This window comes from Zonotrichia albicollis, chromosome 10 (assembly GCF_047830755.1).
Source record: "Zonotrichia albicollis isolate bZonAlb1 chromosome 10, bZonAlb1.hap1, whole genome shotgun sequence".
In the NCBI taxonomy this organism is placed as follows: domain Eukaryota; kingdom Metazoa; phylum Chordata; class Aves; order Passeriformes; family Passerellidae; genus Zonotrichia; species Zonotrichia albicollis.
The window spans coordinates 19619539-19642101 of NC_133828.1; the positions used below are offsets into that span (position 1 = coordinate 19619539).

At 40.0% G+C, this 22563-nt stretch overlaps 1 protein-coding gene across 5 annotated transcripts in view; it reads right to left on the reverse strand.

The window, feature by feature from the left end:
* SATB2 (SATB homeobox 2) overlaps window positions 1-22563 on the reverse strand; it is a 132834-nt gene that overhangs the window by 67655 nt on the left and 42616 nt on the right. For all 5 annotated transcript variants that reach the window (XM_074548237.1, XM_074548238.1, XM_074548239.1 and 2 more), the window contains 2 exons: window positions 4386-4512; window positions 2210-2333 (listed from right to left, as the gene is read on the reverse strand). In XM_074548237.1, the coding sequence (XP_074404338.1) occupies window positions 2210-2333; window positions 4386-4512 (251 nt within the window). The remainder of the gene's footprint in view (window positions 1-2209; window positions 2334-4385; window positions 4513-22563) is intronic.

Sequence of the window (22563 nt, forward strand, 5' to 3'; positions counted from 1 at the left end):
ATGAGTGATACAACACAGGAAAGACTGAAATCTCTATGGAAAGATGGAAATATTGAAATAATTGGATTTCTTTCTGCCACACACACTCCCCCTACCTATCCTTCTTCCCCCCAACTTGGTTAACCGGGATTTATTTGTTTGAACAGAAGCCGTAGGCTAAGGGTAGCTAAGCTGCAGACATGTAATACACCTAGCAGAAAAAAACCAGAACAATTTTAAATCAAAGTGAATGATTACATTTCCCATTAGCAGCAATCAGAATCCCCATCTGGGCTGCTCGGAGAGCTGGGGCACTGAGAACCAGAGACAGAGCACCGTGGCTGGTGGGAGCAGGAGCTCCCCACGCTGCCCCTCTCTGCTTCTGTACTTGAGGCACTGCGAACACATTAATAAACAGCAGCATTTACTCTGCAGTTTCACTCCTAAGAGACCACTCTGCAATTTGCTGCTGTCAATAATATATTAACCACAAGGGGGTTGTAATGACATTTCACATTTGGCACGATATTTTTTTAAAACTGATTTGGGAGAAGGAATTGTATTAGAGGCATATTCAGATGATGGTAATAGACAGCTTCTATACAACCTTCCATTGTATCTTCTGCATTTTGTGAGCTAAACCAAAAGAGACTGAAACTTTTTATGGCAATAACAATAACGATACAAGCTGCATTCTGCAGTCTTAATTCAAGAGTTAGTCACTACCCAAGGTCATTTATACCTATGTTTAAAAGTAAGGAAGCTCAATTTCCTATAAAAGGATCTCCTCTTAGTTTTTTTCCACTAAATAAATACTGGGGCAAGGATTTTGGCTGCTACACTTCTGCCATCAGTAATTTTGTAAATATATGTCAGACTAAGCCTATAGAAGGAGTAAACCAACTGCAGTGTTTCCACCTGGTAGGCTTTGAAACTGAAGTGGGAGGAAACAGACCTAGACAACAAATGAATTCTGCATATGAAATGATGCATAGTTTAGTTATGCTGGATATTGAAGAAGACTGGGCAGAGACAACCATATGCTGCAATCATCATTAGCTGACCAGATTCCACAGATAATTCTATTTTAAAAAACGACACTTAAACTGTGTGAAAATGAAAACACTTTCGTATTCAACGCGTATTCCACACTGCACATATCTAGAGTGTCTGTTATTCCTTTACTAAATCAGCAAGTTCTGTGGCTTTTCCTCACAAAACCCTTCCATTCCTGTTAGCTCTGCAGATCCCACACAGCTAAATAAAGTGAAGAATATGATTCCTACCAGCTCCATTTTTTACCTCTGTGCTTTCCCTAGAGTTATAATCATACAGCGAGGCAAATTTGTGGTGAACAGAGAGAATTATCGTGGTTCATGGAGGCTTTGGATCATGAATTGCAGGATGAACATAGATTGCAATGGAAGACACAATCAAAGGAGAAAAAATGTTGGATATGAGCAAGCAAAGCACTGGATTTTTAGGAAGCTGGAATTACCCATGCTTTGACTTTTCAAAGATACAATGGACAGATTAACCTGATTCTAGTACACATTTTAGAAGGCAATATATTTTTCATGCCTAGCAAAGTTACCTGGTCTGGGTGTTAAAGTGTTATTCTGTTTTTTTCTGAGAGGCAAGGAAAAGTCATAAAAATTTTATTTATGTCTCATTATGACAATCTGAAGTACAAATAGAGCTCATGACATCTGTAGGAACCTGTGTCTTAGACATGACATCAGTGGCATTTAAAAAGCAGTCATGGAGAATGAGGCTGAGTTTTTGTTCTTTTTTTAACATAATTACATATACATTTCTTTGTTGCTGCTTCCTAGTAATTGGGCCACAACTGTTAAAACTGCATACTTTTTATCATGGTTGCAGGCTGATGAGAGCTACCCATGGGTTGGGGGGGGGAAGGGAAGCCTCTGCTAGTGGGAAGAAGCCACTCGAATCTTATATTTGAGGATCATTAGTCCTATTGCAATAGGTTCAGATAAAAATATAAATAATGCATTTACATCTCTATGAAATCAATTAATTCATAATTTTCACCTGGCGAAAACATGGTGTAAAGATACTACTATTTAATTAGTATTTCTCCTTTCTAAAGAAAACAAGACATTTATTTGGTATTTATAGAATTGTTTAGTGTAGGCTCTTTACAGAAGAAATATGAGTTTTACTTCTTGCAAATCTTTCTTTCCCTAAGCCTGCTGAAAGCACTGACCTGTGAGAGAGGGCATTCTTTGGCTAATGTGCTCTGATTCATCTCTTTGAGCAGTTCCTTTAAGGCATTGCGAACTGTGGCATGGTTCCACTGCTCTGCTGGCAAATCTTCCAACTTTGAACAACTGTTAAAACAGAAAGCAAAAAGCAGATAGAAACATCACCTTCACAGATGCTTACTTTCTGCATACAAGTGCTATAGACCTTTAAGCAACAAGCACAACCCTGGAGCTTCCTGCTTGGCCAGTCCATCAAGGTGTTTCTCCCCTCTATCCCTCTCCCACCAAGCACGACCACCAGAAGATGTGCAGTTCAACACACAGCTGCTGATCCTCCTACGGCACATGTGTGCATAACCATTCCTGCTGGGGCCTGATGGAGAGCAAAGAAACTGCATAAAGTGAGCCCCAGGAATGGCTGAGTAAAGCCCTCCTCACCAGACAAAGATACTCCTGCTGGGGTAGAAAAATAAACATATATGCTGCATGCACTGCCACCAACAAACTCCCTGAACAGCGAGGGCCCTCATTGTGTGGAGGTGAGACTTCAAAAAATTAGTTTCATTTTATACAGGCTCTTATACTGCCCTTATCACTGAAGTATCTGAGAGCCTTTTAGAAACACATCAAGCCATATGCCCAACATCTGTCACATGCAGTTCATTCTCACTTTCATTCCACAAGAACTGCATATGTAGCGAAGCTTTTGTCTTCATATGACTTGTGCCTCTTTTAATTTAACAAGCTTATGGTTTGTGTCTACATGCATGGGGACAGACCCAAGAAGCACATCAAAAAGGTGGGAGAAGCTTGTCACTGCCATTTCTGCTGCAGAGCCTTAATGCATGCTCTCCAATGGCCCCAGAAGGTGGTTCTGCCTTCTGCCCTTACAGCCTGCCTCAGAGCTGAACCCTGAGTTGTGCTTGAGGAGTTCAAGTAGCCAGAGATCACCTTTATGCCAAAGTCATGGACTGTCTTTTATTTATGTGGCATCCAGGCACTTTGAAGATAAAGAATGAGACCTTAATGTCAGGTTCATACCCTTTGCTAACTCAGATGTGACAACAGACTACACGGACTCCTGGTAGCTCTATAGCAGCTATAGGGTCCAGACACTCTTTTACAACTACATAGCAGAGATGCAGCCCAGCTGAAAAATTTTCACAGTATATAAAACCAAGGAAAGACCTGTTAATGGAAATCTGAAAACCCAAGCACCATCACATGATTCAACAAGAAAGACATGTTGCTGTATGGAAGTTTAATGAGAGTGAGGCATCAACTATTTCCAAATTCTAAACTGAACAGAACAGTTGGAGGGTATGTACCTGTCACCAAAGGACATGCACAGATCCCTGTGGGCCCCTCTTCTGTTCAAGCCAAAGCTTCAAAGAATTGTCAGTAAGTTATTCCAAACTGTCTGTTACTTTTTACTCTTTCCACTGTCGTGTTCTGGCCATATAGCTACAGGAGGTTGTGCAATGCAGGCTTATCTGCAGCTCTGGCATATGCCAGGCACTGCCAGGGACCTTGCATTTGAGGACTCTTTAGTGGGCCAAGAGAGAAAGGAGAAGAAAAAAGGAGGGAAGAGTGGGAGGAAAGGAGGGTAAGTAAGTGTAAAAACATTGGGAGCTCTTGCTTTGCTAATCAGAACTAGCCCTCAGGGAAGGAAAATATTTTCCAAACACCAAATGGAGCTGCAGTGACACTCTCCTTCCTTGTCTTCTATTTGCTGGAAAGACCACTGGAGAAAAAAAATGAAAGTAAAAAAAGATCCCCTTTTCCACATCTCAGCAACTGGCTGCAGAAGACCTGGATTTTCACAATGCAGCCTCTAGAAAAAGGCAAGGAGTTTATTATTTGATAAAATTAGAACTTAAGAATCCATTAAATCATAGACTGTAGAAAGGTCTGCCTCTAAAAGCCCCATATCTTTACTTGATTGAGTTTCTGCCCTTCCCTGCTCTGTTACCATATTGCTACTTCAGAAAACATACAGTATCAGTTGGAACATGCCCCAAAAAGCTGCCAGGTGACCCACCCTTCTCTCCATTTTCTTTTCATTTCATCAAAAGCCCAGAAATTAATGAAGACAGGATGTGCTAATCTCTGTAGTAATGCTGTAACCAACAGAGCAGCTCAGAGACTAGGGAAGGACAGATGTTCAGAAACACCCACCTTTGTAATTGGATTTTCAATGTCACAACATGATAGACATCTTGCAGCATGTCGGCTACTGTCGCATCTGGTGCATCAGTCACATAACTGAGAGGGAGGGGATTCCACCTCCCAAGCTTGATTATTCCTGAAAAGAAAACAAAAAATATACGCTTTATATTTTATCAGCCATTTATTAAACCCTTCAGCAAGGCTGATTGCTCCTGCAATCCAAGATCTGCCTTGAGGTTTATTGCAGTCTTGCCCAGAAAGACATGTTCTGCTCACTCCTGAGGAAACAGTGGAGAAGAGCAGGAATAGATTCAAAATCTTAAGCAGACAGTTGCTGACGTGTTCCTGACTCTTAAATTACTGCAAGGAAACACAGAAGATTTCCTTCACATCCTTCATCATAGCTCTGAAGCCTAGTTCTTTAAGTTAGAATAAGCTTTAAGTACTTTCTAGTCCTGATTTTGCAGTCTACAAAAACTCTTCAGTAAATAAATGCATTGTTTTTGACTTGATCAGGAAAATTCCTTTGCATGGGCCTCCAGCACTGTTACAATCTAAGCATGGTATGATTCCCAGTGTGGATGGAAACCCACCAAGCAGGAAGAGTTCACTCCCAGATACAAGTTGCACTATACAGACAGTTGATTTTGTGGGGAAAAAAAAAAACAACCAAACAACTGCAAGCTGCTGACCACAGATCCAAAATAGCTTTTTGGAGGCGGGAGAGAATGCTGTATGTTCTATTTCTACTTCTGTTCATTCTTTAATAGGGATCATCACCTCTTCTGGATGAGCTTGTCACAAAGACTGTAAACTTGGATGGTAAACCATTTGGTGCAGAGGTATTATTTCTGTTTAGACAATTACAGAGGGCCCACCCACACCAAAAACAATGACTAATCCCGGGAATGACTTCCAGGAAGACACCAAACAAAGAAAGCCACAGTGCCATCTTACATGACAGCAAAGCAGTTCAGTCTTGTTCTGCACTATTGCCACTACTGCTTTTATTCCCTCCTTCATTGTGCTTCTATTGCCCCACTGTTCAGCTCACTTAACTCTCCTCAGCTCAGCCCTACAAGACACCATTCTCCCATTCAAACTGATGCCTTCTGAGGTTTCTTTATATACTGTGTGATCTTTGAAAAGACATCCAGGAACTCGAGTGTCAGAAAAAAATTAATACATTAATACATGAGAAGACTACTTCTTCTGAGATAACAGGCACGCCAAGAACTCCTCCTGGGTATCTGGAAGGATGCTGTGGTGCCAAGAAACTTCAACCGTCTCCTCATCACTTTCTACTCCCAGTTCTTCACCAGCTCTGGAACTAATTGAACTGCAGTAAATGACAAAAACCTTTTATCCTGATCTCCCAGAAATGATCCTAAGATAACACCACACTGAAACAGTGAAACAAAGCTTCTCACAGAGACAATAACAGAATACAAGGAGCCCATGAAGTACCTACTATAAAGTATTTTTCCCCATTCCTACACAGATTGAAGAGGAAATAATTTTAGTACTCCTTCTCTGTAGCACTTAAATCTTTGCATTTACCACTGACATGCTTTGCAAGGCATTCTGTCACCACACACTGAAAGAAGCTGGAAGTGACCTAGTTCATCCTCAGTGGCACAAAGTTTCACTGTAACATACTGGTACAGACAGGCTAATACTTCAAGAGCAGATTAAGAAGCTTTTGGCAAAGAGATATAGTGTCCAAATGAAACAAAAAAGTTACTAAGTGTTGCTTGATATCCAATGCTTGAAAATGGGACATAAACAGAACAAAAACATTTCAATGATGCACTGTTTCAGTATTAAGATTTAACAATCTGGTGCTGAATATGCTGCAGTATAAATAGTGCCTGGACTCAGATCCAGTAGAGTAACACACAGCACTCATTCACAGCGCCGTATGTCTCCAGTGCTGGCTCCTTGAGTCATATTCCACTTGCCAAGAAAAGCTGTTTTTCTTAAGGGGATAGTTTACTTAATGTTATCTCTGGTGACAACAAGAAATGCATATAGTACAGCATATATTAGTCATTAAATGAGCATCAAGGGTCCACTGCGTAAAATATATGCTGGAAAAACACCGTTTAGCTGCTGACTTCCTTTACCTCCTCTTGCTATATAATAATTTAAAGCAAAATCACCTAAAAATCCAGAAATCTATACCAGCTTCACAGAACACTTGGCTTCCTATGTTTAACCCCGCCAAGTTTTCATGTAATTGAAAAAATAAGCATCATATGTGCCCCATAAGTCACATCTAAATTGGTAATATTTTACAAGAGGCTTTATTTTTCATTCAATTAAGGAAAGCACACCATCTGCAACTGCTTGGGCCTGGCAATGCTGGCAAAGGACAAAGAGATGGTCGGGAAGCACTGAAGTTACCAAAGGTGTATCCAGACTAAAAGGGTTTAAAGAAAAAAAAAAACAGTGCAGCTAGAGTGCACCATGGGACATACTATGCAAATTGTTTTACAGGAATGTCTGCTACTACTGGAAGTTAGGAGATTTTTTATTTTTTTTTAATCCTCCTCTACCACTGGAGAGGAAATTGTTTTGGCTGGATTTAAACAAACACAGGTGTTACCATAATGCTCAGTGCCTCTGCACGTTAACACCTGCTGAGAGTCCTTTACTCTGTGTTACAGCACTGCTGATGCACGCTATTTTTTCAGCCGGTGTGATATGACGTGTGAAATATTTTTTTCCAGAGCACATTAAGCTGGTCCAAACCATAGCCAGAAGCCATGGTTTCCATTCAGCTCCTCAGCAGACTTCACAGGTGCTTATTTCATGGCACCAACACTGTACTTAAGGCAACTCTTGGGCTATGTTTGGGAAGATTATGCCAGCTTGTTGGGCAAATGTGTTCTCGGCATACTAAGACATCTCTGAATGATGACTCAGTAAAAACTGAGCAGGCCAAAATTTTCCCCCTAAAAAGGTCCCTTCTTATCCAGATTGGATGTTTCTAGCCTAACAGCAATTCCAAGATGAAAAGAGCCTGGCAGCAAGGGGTCACTTCCACATACACATTTTTTTATTGTTCCTCTCATTGACTTTAAATGGTACAGCTCAGGCCTTTAAAAAATCACTTTAACAGGCCTGGCTAAGCTTTTATCCTACCACAACTGACACTTGGGACAGGAGACAGGAATGAGGAAAGGTCACTGTGTTATTAATGAACATACTACTTCTCTGGGAGTATCGCTTCTCTGTCAGCTCCAGATCTTCTCAAAATTATGTGTGAATAACGCACAGCAGATCAGAAAGCTCAGGAAATACAAAAATACGTCTTCCTTGAGTCCCAAAACTCTTCTATTAACAAATCTGGCTCTCTTTCCTGTATCTGTTGGGTCTTTTCTCCTGTGAAAGGTTTTGAAGGGAGAGCTAACAGATTTCAATGCTTGCACAGACTGAAGAAATGGCCATACACTAGAACAGCTCTCACCTCACCAAGAAATGACTGAATGCAGCCCAGGCCAGTTAGGCCATTAAAGACAATAAAGGCATCTGTTTTCTCAAAAGATTTTTTTTCAAAACTTATGTTAGAAGAGATTCTCTATCCACACTGGTTGTTGGTTCTTGAATGCTATGTACTTCTACAGTCAGGTCTTTTATTAAATTTAAGCCTCAGCTTCATCAAAATGCAGACAGGGAAAAAAGGCAGAGTAGCTTTGTGTAAAATGGGTGTAACTCCCTTTACCCACAAGAATGGCAGAACACACCAGTGGCAAACTTCTGTGAGCTCAAGTGTCAAGTTTGTACATAACAACCACTGAATTCACTGCTGTCCCTCCACTCAGACCAATGATGTGCCACCCTGCCAGCATGTTTCCAATTGAGTTTCATCCAAAAAGCAGCTCCTTTGGAGAAGAAAGTGATAACTACACAAGTGAGAGCAGAACTCTACACTGAACAGAAACCTTGCCCTGCTATATCACAGCTGACCCATTCTATATCCAGCAGAATCCGTCACAGGATCATCATGAGCTTTATTTTATCACCTGAAAAGATGATGCACCTAAAGCACTGGGATTATTTCTAGGACATCACCCTACTGAAATTTGAAATGAATGGATGCAAGGCTGGGGCTAAAGCAGACTTCCAGAATAACCACTTTGATCAGGACTACAAAATAACTAAAAGCAGAAAGCTGCTTTCTAGTGCCATGAAAATTATTTATCTATATAGGCTAGAAACCTCATCTGTCATTGCAAATGGAACGGTAGCCACACAGCACACTCATTCTAAGATTGCCACATCTGGGCTTTAGAATATACATATCACAGTCTAGCTATGACTATGGAATAGGTCCTAAATGGAATGAAGACCAGGTCCTGCATCTGCCACTCACAGGTAACTTTTAATCTGGATAACCCCATAACAATTACTGGAGCATCTCAGGTACCTTCCAATACATCACTGCTGTAAAATTAAACTCTTCAAATGGGGCATTTTCCAAATTCCTTTTTGTGGTTAAACAGAGCAAACAGTACCAGAGCATACCCTGTCACTGGCTCCCTTCAAGCCATCCCCTGCTCCCACCATGGCTATACTCTTGATTTCAAATTATGAGCACACCTGAATTACAACTTAAATGGATACTTGCAGTATTAATGCAAATGCATATAAAGCATTAATGTATTTTTTTAAAAATGCTAATCTGCCATGGTTAAAAGCTAGTCAAGTGTCCTAGAATTTGTTTCCTTGCATCTCGGGGATCCCAGGACCACAACCCAGAGTTGTGGACTGCAAACACAAGGCTGGTACAAGAACACAACCACCATTTGCTGCTGCCTTGTGAATTCAATCAAGTAGTTTTGATCAAACATCGTGCTTTTTAACAGCAGCTCTTATCAAAACAACAGACACTCAGGAGAAATTGCAGGTTAGCATTAACATCCAAGCACTTCTGATTTCATTTACAGCTCCAAATGAAAGACCTCAAAGAGATACCCAATAAAAGCCCCACTTCTGGGACCAAGTCATTTCTTTATCAGCCACTATTGCAGAACTTCCTTCCAAAATGGGCAGCCTCCTGTGATAGTGACTGCATCTGTTTATCCCCTTCAAAGGAATCTTATCCCTATGCTTTAGCATGAAACTTTCTTTTGTTGAACTGTGTTTACTTACAGAAATCAAAAACTGCCTGTCCCATGTAATAACTACAAAGAATTATTTATTCATAAACCAGTTGCAGAAAATCACTACCCTGCAGTACATGACAATTCAACCTGTGTTTCTTACCTCTACACTGGCTGTACTATATCATCACACTGTAACAACATAAAGCAATAATGTGTAGTTACTACTGTTAATCCAGCAAAGTGAACAACTTTTCAAGCAGAAAGGATGAAAAAGCAACAGGAAAAATTACCAGAAGATAAACTGATTATATTAATTTTTGTATTATATTATTGAGCCATCTTTTCTAGCTTTTTGGAAAATCTAAGAAAATGCAATACTTTGCCCATTGTTATAAGGGTACCAATATCATTCTATTGAACTTCAATCAATGACACATTGGGGTAATAGATGGAAAACAGTCATCAGAATAGTCTCCCATACTTCTAAAGAGGGTCCCAACGCACTTCAAAAATATTAATTAATTGAACTTTGCAACATCCCAACATGTGAGGTAGACTGTATTCTGCCAATTGACAGATCGGTGATGTAGTGATTGAAAGCACATAATGAACATAATCCCATGCTTATGTCAATACAAAAGAATCCCCCTCCTTCCTCATTTCAGCCCCTAATAAATAATTCAGTGAGAGAACAGGAATAAACCATGTGATTACACTGTGATGTACACATCCACAAATCAACAGGAACACCCACAACCCCCGAATGACAAATGCTCCACCCCAGCTCATGAGACTTGTGCAACTTCAGGGCTCTGCACAAAAGGGTGACCTTCACCCAAGGGGAAAACACAGCCAGGCCACACAAAGCTCTGCAAACACAAAGCCCCCTGAACTGCTGCTGCTGGAAGTCTTGGCTCTCGCTGTTTAAAAATGCTCTCATAAACTCTACCTACCAGTGATGGCTTAGAGCACAAAACAACACATCTATGAGCCTTTCAATTTAAACACTTTCTGGCTTGCACATCTCTTTCAGTATACAGACTTTAATATAGACTATGCAATTACATTATTACATATGATATTTATATGATTATATATTAAAAGTTTTATGGAATTATGGGTGTAACCATCAATAGAAAGACTGTTAGTGTTACAAGATTTCATGCCAAACTTCAGAGTACATTCATAGATGAAAATCATTTTGATACATGAAGCTTGGTTTTGCGTTTTTAATTTTCTGAATGCTAGCATTGCCCCTTCCTTTCCTCCAGCATGACTATATTGAAGTATTTGACTTAAATAACGTACACTGAACAGTTTAATGGCTTGTAATGCCACATATCGGGTTTACATTTTACAGTAAAAAGATTGTGCCTCATGTAATAGATGCTGCTTCACATTTGGGAAACGTTATGTGAGGACCCTGACTTTTATTAGATTAATTTAATATAGGCACTAAGTTACTAGACTAAATTAATAAAGAGCTTCTTAAAAAAAGAAAAAATGAGGTGGGGGGAGAGAGAGTGAACAGAATGAACCCACAAATTAAATAAAATTTTCTGGAGCTTGTTATTTTGGAAGTCTTTATTTAATTTTCCAACCTCTATTCAGTATGACAAAACAGTCAATAATTGGTAAGGAAACAGAAAAAAAAAATTGATATTATTTACTTCAGGGGATTATTTTTAAAACTGTTATATGATAGAACAGGAATACCACAAACAAACAGAAGGGCAAGGAAGCACAGGAAGTACTATTAAAAAAAAAAAAAACAAGACAACGGGGCATTCAGTTAAGTTTCCAGAGTGGATTCAATGATCCTTGTGAGTCTCTTCCAACTCAGCATGTTCTGTGATTCTGAAGTATTTCTTACATTTCCCGTATTACTTATAAAACTACCACCTCCACTGAGGAAAACCACATTCAGTCCTGCATAATATCTGTCTTTTGTCATTTTTGGGCTAAGTGTACACTTGCCTTGGACAGCAAGAAAATGCATAAAGAGAGAGAAGCCCACTTCTCTCATCTGAGACAGAGAACCACTCCTCTAAGTACCATTTCCAGGGCAGAATACAAAGTCTTTCAAATCATGACAACTCATGACAGAAAGGCTACTGCATCCAGGTGTCTTTCATAACCCTGCCAGTCTGGAGTTCAGTTTCACCCTCCACCAGGCTGCCCTTCCTGAGAGGCACCCTCACACCAGGGCAGTCTCAGAGGTAATACTCAGTAGACCCAATGCCCACAGGATTGTGGCACTCGCTGCATGTCACCAACATCATCCCCACATAATGCCCAGAGCAGGGCACCCCACCCAGTTCTGCATGAAATTACTGCATTTTGGGCAATCTGTGTATGGTAAAATCGTTCCCAGCTTAGCCCTGGGACACCAGGAGCACAGGCTGTGCCTCCTCCCAGGGAGCAGTGCCTGGTGAACACCCTGGAAATCCAGAGCGTCACAACTCAGCTTATTCCTTGATCAAAGAGCTTCTTTAGCTGCTGCCATGAGTAGAGGTTTGCTTTGCCATCTTAAATCATAGCTGTTCCTCTTGCTTTGGACATCAGCTGTCTCTCCTTGAGTCTCAGGCAAAATGTGCTGCTAATCTGCCATCCCAGCACAGCACCAGGACTTGTCTCTAATTCAGGGCCTCCCAGAGAGCCAACATAAGCAGATGCAGCTAGTGGGGACCTGCAGTGGGCTTCCAGCTCAGCCTTGCAGACTGACAACTGGGGCTTTAGTGCAGTTGCCTCAGTTGCTAAGAAACATGAATGCAAGTGTACTCAACAGGTGGTGCTTTTCTCCACTGCACATGTTCCTGAATGGCCATAAACAATGCTGGGATCATCTCACCACAAATTTGGACCAGGTGACCATACTGCCAGCCACCTCACCACCTATAAAGGGCTGCACATGAGTGAAAGGACCAGAGTTTTACACAAACATTTGCTGTCCAGCCTTTTTTGTCAGCTTTCTGCCAGCCCATTGCCACCAAGACAATCTGCCTCACGACACATTCAGCAAAAACAGGGTATCTGGGCAGACAGCCTTTGGTCCCTACCTCCCTGAAGCCTTTCTTGAATTTTATATTTCCCAATGGAGAAGAGGAGAGGTAGAAGACATTCTCCCTCTTTGGGGAAAGCCCTGCATCTGTTTTTTTAAAAGATGCCGATGCCCCAAACCTCCTCAAATTCACCCAGCTTCAATGCTTGCCTATAAGCTTCACAAGGAAAATCAGTCTACTGAGCAGAGGAAACAGCACAATAACATGGCATTGCAGCTGAATACATAAAACACCTTTTAAAGGTTATAAAAGAGCATTGCTAACAGGACATTGTAGAGGATAATAAGCTTAGAATTAAGCCTACAGACATTATCTGGCCTTGTATGAATCTGAATATCCTGCCCACTCACAGCAACAGCTACAGAGAGCACAGAAAAGTCTGGCTCAGACTGCAAACCTACAGTAGCCAACTATCTTTGTGTTGAGTCAACTACAAGTAGATTTGAAAATTCATGGGTCTCAAGTCCAAAGAAAAATAAGGGCATACAGCACGCTGTGCTGCACAAACAAACCCCTAAACTAATGCAGTTTCATATTCTGGCCTATGTAGTTTAACAGCTTAATCTCTTTAGTATAAGATTTGTGTCTTGGGGTTTTCCTTACTCTGTATAAAGACTAGCAGAATGTTTTTTCACTAAATTACTACTTTTGGTTTGCCTTCTGTCTTTTCTTTCCTCCCACCAGACATTCAGTTCTTGACTTCCATGAGAAAAAAACAACATGAACAACGGAAAAACTAGTAGGGCAGCATCTAACTATCAGGACAGAAAAGCAAGTATTGCTGAGGAAATAGAGGGATTGAGGACTTTACTGATAATCTCAAATGACTGCTTCCACTAATTCAACATGAATGCAATAAGTGAAGGCACAGTTGCTGTAATTTTTGCCATTCAACTCTGAAGCCCTCTGCTCTTTGTAGCTGCCTTACTGTAAGAGTATAGCCAGATCCATACAGGATCAAAAAATATCCACAAGCTTAATCCCAGTGTCTCCAATGACATTCAGTTAAGAACTAATTCCACCACGAAGCAGTTAACAAGGGAGGTAGTAACACTTCTATTTTAGCATTTTTATAAGAAAAATTTTTATGGAAGCAGAAGTATCCATGAAAATCTGCATGCACATGTATATTTAAGAACAGGCACTGTTTGTTGATACTCAGGCTCAGGTCTCACTCATTGCACAAACACGTTAGAAGGTAAGGGACTAAAACTCTCCCTTGCCTTACAAACTGATCAGCTGGAGAGAGACAGAAAATAGTATCTTTAAGGTTATAATATTTCTTTTCAAAATACATTTTAATAACCCTAGTTCTTAGTTTGCACAGCATTGCAAATTTAGATGAATTTGATTAAATTAAAGAAGAAATTTTCCTTTACTGATACTTATTTCAGTTGATAATCTGATCTCAAGTTCCCCATCTCTTTCTTTTATTCCCAGGAAGACCAAAAAATTCTGCATTTCTGACAAGTCTAAATAAAGCTCTGCTGGTTACTGAACTATGTTATATTTCCTATCAACAGAAAACAAAAGCGGAAAAAAAAAGACTAGTTCACCACTAGAGGAGATGACTCAGAGCAAGCAGGAACTGTTACCAGACTCAGAAAAAACAGTTTTCCCTTGTACCGTTGATGAGCCCACATTAATGCTGAAATGAACCTAGATTTGTTTTCTTAGCCCACATCTTCCTAGAACTGAACCTATTTTCTTACAAAGCCACCAGATCCTTTTTGGATCCTGTTAGCATTTTAACTTCACGTTAGTCATTTTGTGAAGAAGAGACCGAAAAATAGAAAGACAGAAATAACTATTTTTTTAATTTAAATTATAAATTTCTGTGCACATGGTAAAGACTGGAAAGAGTTATTAACATTTTGGATCTGGAAGTTTGCTGCACACACAATCATGCTCAGAAGCACTTCCAGTTCCCCACTTCTTTAGGAGCAGCTAAGATTCTCATGTAATCACCACACATAGAAATTGTGGATCTGCTATGTAGAAAAGTATCTCTATCCCAGGCAAAACCAGTGTGAGGATTTCATGGACAGACTCTCCAAGCCTCAAGCATTGGTGGTACTGCGAACACCCTTGTGAGATGGTGTAGAGTTCTAGTACCTCCTCTCACCAGTTCTTTCTCTTTCCTAAACTCTATCTCATGTTCAAATCAAAGAGATAAAAAATGCTGCAGGGTGATATTTCAAGAGAAAAGGGAGGAAAGACTGTCATTTCTAATCATCTCCCAAAGCCCCAGGTGTCTTGGGCCCACGTACGCACAGCTTCTATGTGCAAAAGCAGAAAAGGAATCTAGAAGCCCATTCCCAGTTTGGGGGAATATAATTAAAGAAAGATACAGTGGGATGATGCCTTATTCAGAACATGGCGTCAGCACTGGAAAATCCCTGGAATCTATCAGAGATACCATTTCACCATAAGGCACAACCTATACTGCTGCCAGCAATCTTCTCTGTACCACAAATACAGAGTATCTGACTAGGGATTTCAACTAATAGTATCGTGCCATAGGAGAAAACAAGATATAAATACCTACTTCACAAAGTCTTATGTAGGAAGATGAAGACTCTGCATACATCTTCTCAAAGAACAGGCTGAACAGCCCTCATATAATCCAGATATATTCACTTTTCCTTACTGGCACAGGGAACCAGAGCAGACCTCAGCACTGAGGGAGCATTACTGGCCCAACACACCAAGGCAGCTTTGGGAAGTCTATCGTTTTCACTATCTGATTGATTTCAAAGGTCACCCTGGAGGAAAAGCCTCAATCTGGTTCCTGCCGACACAGCCGTTTCCCACAGCCGGGATCTATTTTCTCCTCTTGGCACTCACTCAGGTGGTGGGACGTGGGTTGCACTGTGGGTATCTGCATCTTAATGAAAGTCTATTTCACTCCCCCAAAGCCTATTGTTCATTTGGAGGCATGGAGTGTTACTGGTTGTTTCATATTGGAGGTCTTAAGACAGGTATGCACACCAAAGAAATAAAAACTTTCTGAGTAAGAAAAAACTTTGGAACTATAGAATTATCCTAAAAATCTGAGCTGCCTAAAATACTATAGTAATTGACACTTAAAACTATTTGTACGTCTTTCTAAATCAGCAAAAAAATACCCTCTTTTCTTCATTTGACATCTGAGTTCATGATGGATGAAAATCTAATCAGGGGGGCCTATCAGCACTAAAACAGCTCTCATTTTCTCATGATGACCCTGGTTTACAGTTTATCACAGATTAACCCATTTGAAAAGCTCATACAGTAAAGGTCCCAATCAGTGTGACCAGTCATCACTGTAGTGTGAATGGAAAAGATCACAGTCCGACCATTAAAACTGCAATCTAGAGAGTAAAATTAAATATTAAACAAAATTGATAAATTAGAGATGAATCTATAGGATTTTGTGAGAAATGGCTTAGTCTAGGTAAACTGCTCTAGACTAAACATGTTGGATTGATGAAATTCAAGAGGTTGTCCAGTCAAGCCAGAAAATTAAGGTCCACCCAATCTTCATAATCAGGAATAATTTCATTGCTGGAGGCTCAAATTGTTACCTCCTTTACCTCCTTTTCAGGTGAAATGTTTTTTGTCACATGTTCAAAGAAGTGAACTCAAGATACAGAAGCCCCTCATCTGGACATGTCTAAAGAATGGTCTTCATTTAGAAAAAGTAAGGTAAGAGTTTGAAATCTACATACACTGTGTTAAGGCTAAGCTAAAAAGCTCTTTACAAATGAAATGGGGGCACTTAGGGACTTAAGCCAGCTTTTATCCAGGTATGCAGTGCACAAAAAAAACTTCACATTCCATTAACTGTGGTGAGTACCTCCATATGCCCTACATAAACAAAAGGAATGTCATACCCAAAGTGTCTTTTGAGTAATTTTTATCTTGAAAGAAAATATTAGCCAATGTAACTAAGTATCACAACTAAAATTTTTGAGCAATCTTAGTAGAACTGCAATATCATACTATTATTATGACTGAGGGGTTTTCTGCCAGTAGAGGAAAAGGAATTTGCTGTGTCTCACAAAAGACAGGAAGGCTTGACAGGTTGATGGGCAAGAACAATGCACACTCTCCCTCAGCCTTAGTGAGACAGCAGAACTCCCCACCAGCCACTGCCCCATGCCAGAAAATGGTCTCAACCTTGTTAACAGCCTTTTAGGCCCTTCTTGGGTACAAAGAAAACAATTTAAATTTTGAGCTTGAAAATCAATGAATAGGTTTTCTTTCTTGCTAAAGCAAACCTCAGATTTGTCATAGTGAATAAGATGAAACAACCCTGTTTGAGAATCCCTCATGGCAAGCAGCTCTGCTGGTCAGTGCCTGCTCACCCATCCACCCAGGGCCACATCACCGTCACCTTCCTCTTCCCACCCACGCCTCACTGCTCCCGTCTCTGAATGACAGCCAGCACCTCCCAGCTCTACAGACCACAAACCCCAATATCCCTTCCTCCTACCCCCAAGGACACAAGTTACACTCTGTTTGGCTGAGTCATGACTTTTCTTCCCATCTTCTTCCCATGCCTTTTACTCAAATCTATAAACAGAGGAAGAGAGCACTAGAGGTGCCATAAGATGATCAGCCAGGGATGCCTGCTCCACAAGAGCCATGTCCAAGGGTGCCTGCTCAGCCCATCCAGAGTGGGGCAGCCCAGAAAACACCAAGGTGCAGCTGCCAGGGCAGGGAAAGCTGCAGTGGCAGATGAGGAAGGAGCAGGGCAGGCAGGCACGGCGATGGCTGCCAGGCAATTCACACGTCGGCATTAGCCCTCTTCACTGCACACATATGGGCTGCACAGCCAACGGGCCAGCTGCACACACCCCTCCCTCGCTGCAGCCAAGGACAGGAAAACAGGCCATTTTTCCACTAAAATGACCCACCTTACTGCCACAACAACTCATTTTTGATATATTCTCTTTGGATCTGCTGTCATGTACGCAATATTATCAGATATTCAATGGAATAAGTATTTCCAAATAGCAAGTGTGATATATTTTAAGTGAATGCAAATATTATGTGCATAGCCACAGTAAAGGGAGAAAACACAGCAGCCACTTTAAATCCTGCTTCCTTTACTGATTTTCACAGTAGAAGTATTTGTAGGGAGATGATACAATATAACACAAAGTGAATCAACATTAAAAGGAAAAAAACAACAACTTACTTCAGGAATTAACACTTTTCCCCCTTCCTGCACATAAAGATATGTGTTGTTGTGTTAACTCTGGACACTACAAATTTGATATGTATGTTGTAAAATTAGACACAAGTACACAGCCTGTTGTTATAACTCAGAAATAAAGCACATAAGAAGCAAAAAAAAATAAAACTGAAAAGCAAACAAGTTTTTTCAGCTGTTTCTCCAAGAAATGCCAGAAAATTCTTTGTATTTCATCTTGGGGTACGGACATTCTCTGACAATATTAATGTGAGAAGCTTTCAAGCTATACAAAGTTGGTTAAGTCATTATTCCTATTGCACAAAATTATGTTCAATCCTTTTTTTTTTTGCTAAACCACCACCAAAAGATGACATTATTTCAGAATATTCCCTGTATAATGCAGAACAGCAGATCGTGAAAAGTAACAGATATCTTGCTTTGGTGGATAAAAATCAGGGGAGAAAAAGAGAGAATCAGTTCATAAAACCACAACTTGCGTAACTGGTTTGCTTAAATGAAAAACAAATCAACTGATCATTTCCTGGCAGATGAAGCATTACAGTCAAACAGAATTTAAGAATTTTAATCTTTAATTATTTAGCCACATTACTTACACGCCATTCCCTTTTTATTTAAAAACTCGTTTTTAAGCAGATAAATTTTGAAGGTGGAACTCTGTCTCAAACTACAAAAAAGTTTGAAAAGGAAAACACCAAAACCAAATCATCTCAAAACAATGTATTTTTTAAACTTATGTCCGTGCCTCCTCTGCTGTTTAAATTCTCTCTTGGCAAAAATATTCTAAGAATTTTAAAAGACTACTAATATATTTGTTTAATCCCCCAGTCCCAGCCCTCCAGAGACAGCTTTGAGGTGGATTTGTTAATAAATTGTTAATACTTTGTTAATAAGCAGTGGCACAGCCTTGGCGGGGGAGTTTCCCAGGTGAGAGCTGAGCCCTCATGGATCCAAGTTCATCACTCACCACGTTGCTAATGAGACAAGTGCAGCCCAACACGAGGTTAATTGTCAGAAGCAATAATCTAAATTAAACTGGCCAATGTTCAAGTAAAAGGTACCATTTAAAATATCCTTTTCCAATGAAAGCAATCTCAGGAGTTTATTTGCCTACTCAATATAGAATTCCAGGTTTTAAAAAAAGCCCTTCTTCTTCCCCTCTAAGGAACCAAAGTAATTATTTTTAATACAGCGACATATGTTAGACAAAAGTATTAAGGAGGGGGCTTCATTCCACTCCAAGTCTCAATGGAATTTTCCCTTATGTGATCACACATCTGAGCTCAGATTTTACCCTAACCAATGAAGATTTTTTGTTAAACAATTGGTATTAGCTGATGAGAAATCTTCTCACAAATAATCCCGAAACATGGAAGGTCTAGTGTGATGTTCCCAGCACTGAGAAATATAATTAAAACAACATGGGGAATTAAAAAAAAAAGTGAGAGTTCACAAAAACATTTGAGAAACAGCTCAAGTCAAGTCCAAGCTCACTTGGTTTTGGCTGGGACTGCAGGCTCACAACAGCCTCAGCCTGCCAAAACAAATACAGCCACCCGTTTGTTCCCGGTGCTTTCACCCAGGGAGGGACCTGCTCCTTTGCTTTCCCCTGCTACAATAATGACGTGTCTGCTAGGATTTAGCTGGGGTCCATATCCCTGCCCACCTCTGACACAAGTATTATTCTGTTAATTGTGAGAAGGAAAGGACTTAGTGCCACCTCGGACTGACATAATAACCAATATCTTCCAGATAATTATTATGTGCTGTAATTAAAATAATGCATATCATTCAGGCAAAAAGTTTAAAAATACCTTGGGAGGAAGTAGCTGGGGATAAAATTCCACACAGGGAATCTGTTTAATTGTGGTTGCAACCGTAGAGCAAAAATACAGGATTTAAGATAACTATTATTCATTTACAATGCAGAGACAGTATAAAAACATATCTAATAAACATGAATGTTGTGGTTGTACCCACAACATTTTATGCATATTTTTACCAGTAAGGAATGACTGAAACAGATATTAAAAAGTAGTTCTCAATTAACCATTTTTGTATTTTTTTAATTATTTAGTTGTCTTTTTTAAGAAAAGTTGTTAAGTGGATACAAAACTCCTTTTCAAAGCACACAGCCACCTACAACTAATCTCTGCACTAGTGACCATTAGAATATCCAGGTTTTCAGAACTCCTTAATTTTATCCTTGAAAATGAGATCATTTTAAGGTAGGTAACACAGTGAAAAATCTCTCCATTGAATAACAACAAATGCAACAAGGAAGAAAAATGCCTCATAAAATACTAGGAAAGACAGTAGATTCAAGTAAGTAATATTAAAAAAAAACTGGTTCAGCTTTTAATGATATTGCACAAGTGCCTTTCTTTTTCTAACACAAAGTTGAACTCTTGAATCACTACAGATGCCTTAGTCTAAGAGGTAGCTGGCAAACACAATGGCATGAAAAGCATCTTGCATTAGACACGGCCAGTTCCAGATTAAGATGCTGACATTAACTAGTTAGAAACATTTTTACATTCCTCTTTTTTTAAATTCCCATTTGGGAACCTGCTGGTCCCTCTTCCAAAGTTATAAAACTCAATCCACAACACAGAAGCTTTGTCACATTCCATTCTTTGGATTCATTGGCCAGTCTACTGCCTACTCAGGAACCAAAGGGACCAAGGGGACCAGGCATTCCAAGGGGAATGTACAAAATGACACTCTCAGGGTAATAAAATGAACTCTGGAAGTTTGTCAGCGGCACGTATTTACCTCTGTTAACCAGCAGAACCACCTACAGCAAGCTGTGCTAGTAGTATAGCTAAAGATGACATTTTGAAGACAAATAGGCAGTGGCAAAACTTAGAAGATTCTAGAGTTCCTGAACTTTGATGTAGGTACTAATCCTAGGCTACTGCCAGTGCTCTTCCTGCCTGATTCTTAAGTGCACACAAAAGCAAACAGCAGATGGTCAATTCATAAGGCTGGCAATATTGGCATCATCAACGCAGAGCCACTGGCATGTGCCCGCATTCAGCCAAGCAGAGGCTGACTGACCAACTGAGATCAACAGAGCGAAGACCAGAGACACCTGGAGAACACCTACAGAAAGGACTTCACTCACCAGGGCACCCTGAGTGAGGTTCCTCATGGTCCAAGGTAAGGCATCTACAAAAAAGCATTGTTCATTTCTTCTTCTATATAGTGGTTTGTTTCTTTCTCCTTTTCAATCTCAATCTCCTATGTCAGATGTGGGAAACAAGCATTTTCATCTTCATTTCTCCCCAAATACTATCAAAGGACAGTAACACAGACCCATTTAAAAACGTAAGGAAATACTTAGGTGAGTAACTCTTATAAGGAGACAAAACTGTTTTGTTTTCAGAATTTAAAGTGAAAAAAAAAAAAAGTCCAAGCAGCTTTTCTAATTGCACTAAAAAGACATTAGGCAGCATCCATTTTATCAGTTCTGTTTCTGACATTTATTTTTCATCATTTCATTGCTGATTTAAAGAAGGGTACAACTGCAGTAAGGTCAGACCTGTTAAGTACTCAGGACATGGGGGGGCTGAATAAGACAACCAACAAAAAAAGCCTTGTTTTTTTCCTTTTTCTCTCAAATGAAGTAATGTGCCATGGAAGTCTCCTTCTTGCTTGACGCTTTGCATCTCCAGCAGCCAGGGAGCAAAAGGCACACTAGACACTGTAGTACTTCTATCTGGAGAAACACAACATTTCCTGTCCAAATCCAAACACAATGATCTCAAACCAGTAAACTATTCAGCAGTTGTGTAGGCCAGACTGGTGAGGTTATAGTTAGCTATTTCTGTCAGTTTAAAGCCCAAACTGCAAATGCTTAGTCTTCTTACAGATTTGACAACTCAATCACACTGGATGATGACCACCTTTGCAAGGCTAAGCTACTATTTTTCATTAGTTAGAAATAAATAAAAGCACAAAGACAGATTTTGAAAACCTAGAGCACATTCAAATAATTACACTCTGCTCCAAGACCTAACACAGTAATAGACTCTCACAGGAATAGCTATTTCGCTGGCAAGATAGTGCAATAATGCAATTACTGCCATTTAATTAATTTATATTCTCAAAATCTGTCTTCTTACAATTTCTGAGTATTTCACTTTAACATCAAGACAGGATTTTCTGCCCTGGTTTGCCATAGCAACCCTTGCAACAAATGGCAGTTGTCTATAAAAAGGGGGGACTCTTTGAATATGCATGCATGGTTTAGTATGGTTTGTTTTAAAGCAGGTCAGAGCACAATGGACCTTTTCTACCGTGTGGGATTGAACACCAACAAATCTCACTTCAAGGGCCACCACGCTCCTTTGCAAAATGAAATGACACTGCTGCTAAGTCTGGATGTAATTACAGATATGAAAGGATGGCTATGAAAGTTGCTTGTATCTTCCTCTCCCTTCTCTACTCTAGATGTATTTGCCATACAGCTGTTAACATCCTGAACAAGTAACATGCAGCAGACTTAACATTTCCTTTCATTTTAAGTATTAGTATACAGTGGTGGCTATTAAAGCACATTTACCACTAAAGAATGAGACCTTTGTTTGTCTATTGCAAGCAGAGCTCTGCCCTGCCTGTCTGTGCAGCCCAGGGCAAAAGCTATACCAGGAAGCCTTGACCTCCAGCCCAACAAGGACACTCAGTAGGGCTAAGGGTAATCCCAACTCCTCTTTGCTCATTCAGCTTCTCAAGCTGTTTGAAGTAATCATTACCAACACAGCTACATTTTGCGGTCATATTATAAAATGAATCATTGTTCAACAGTCCAA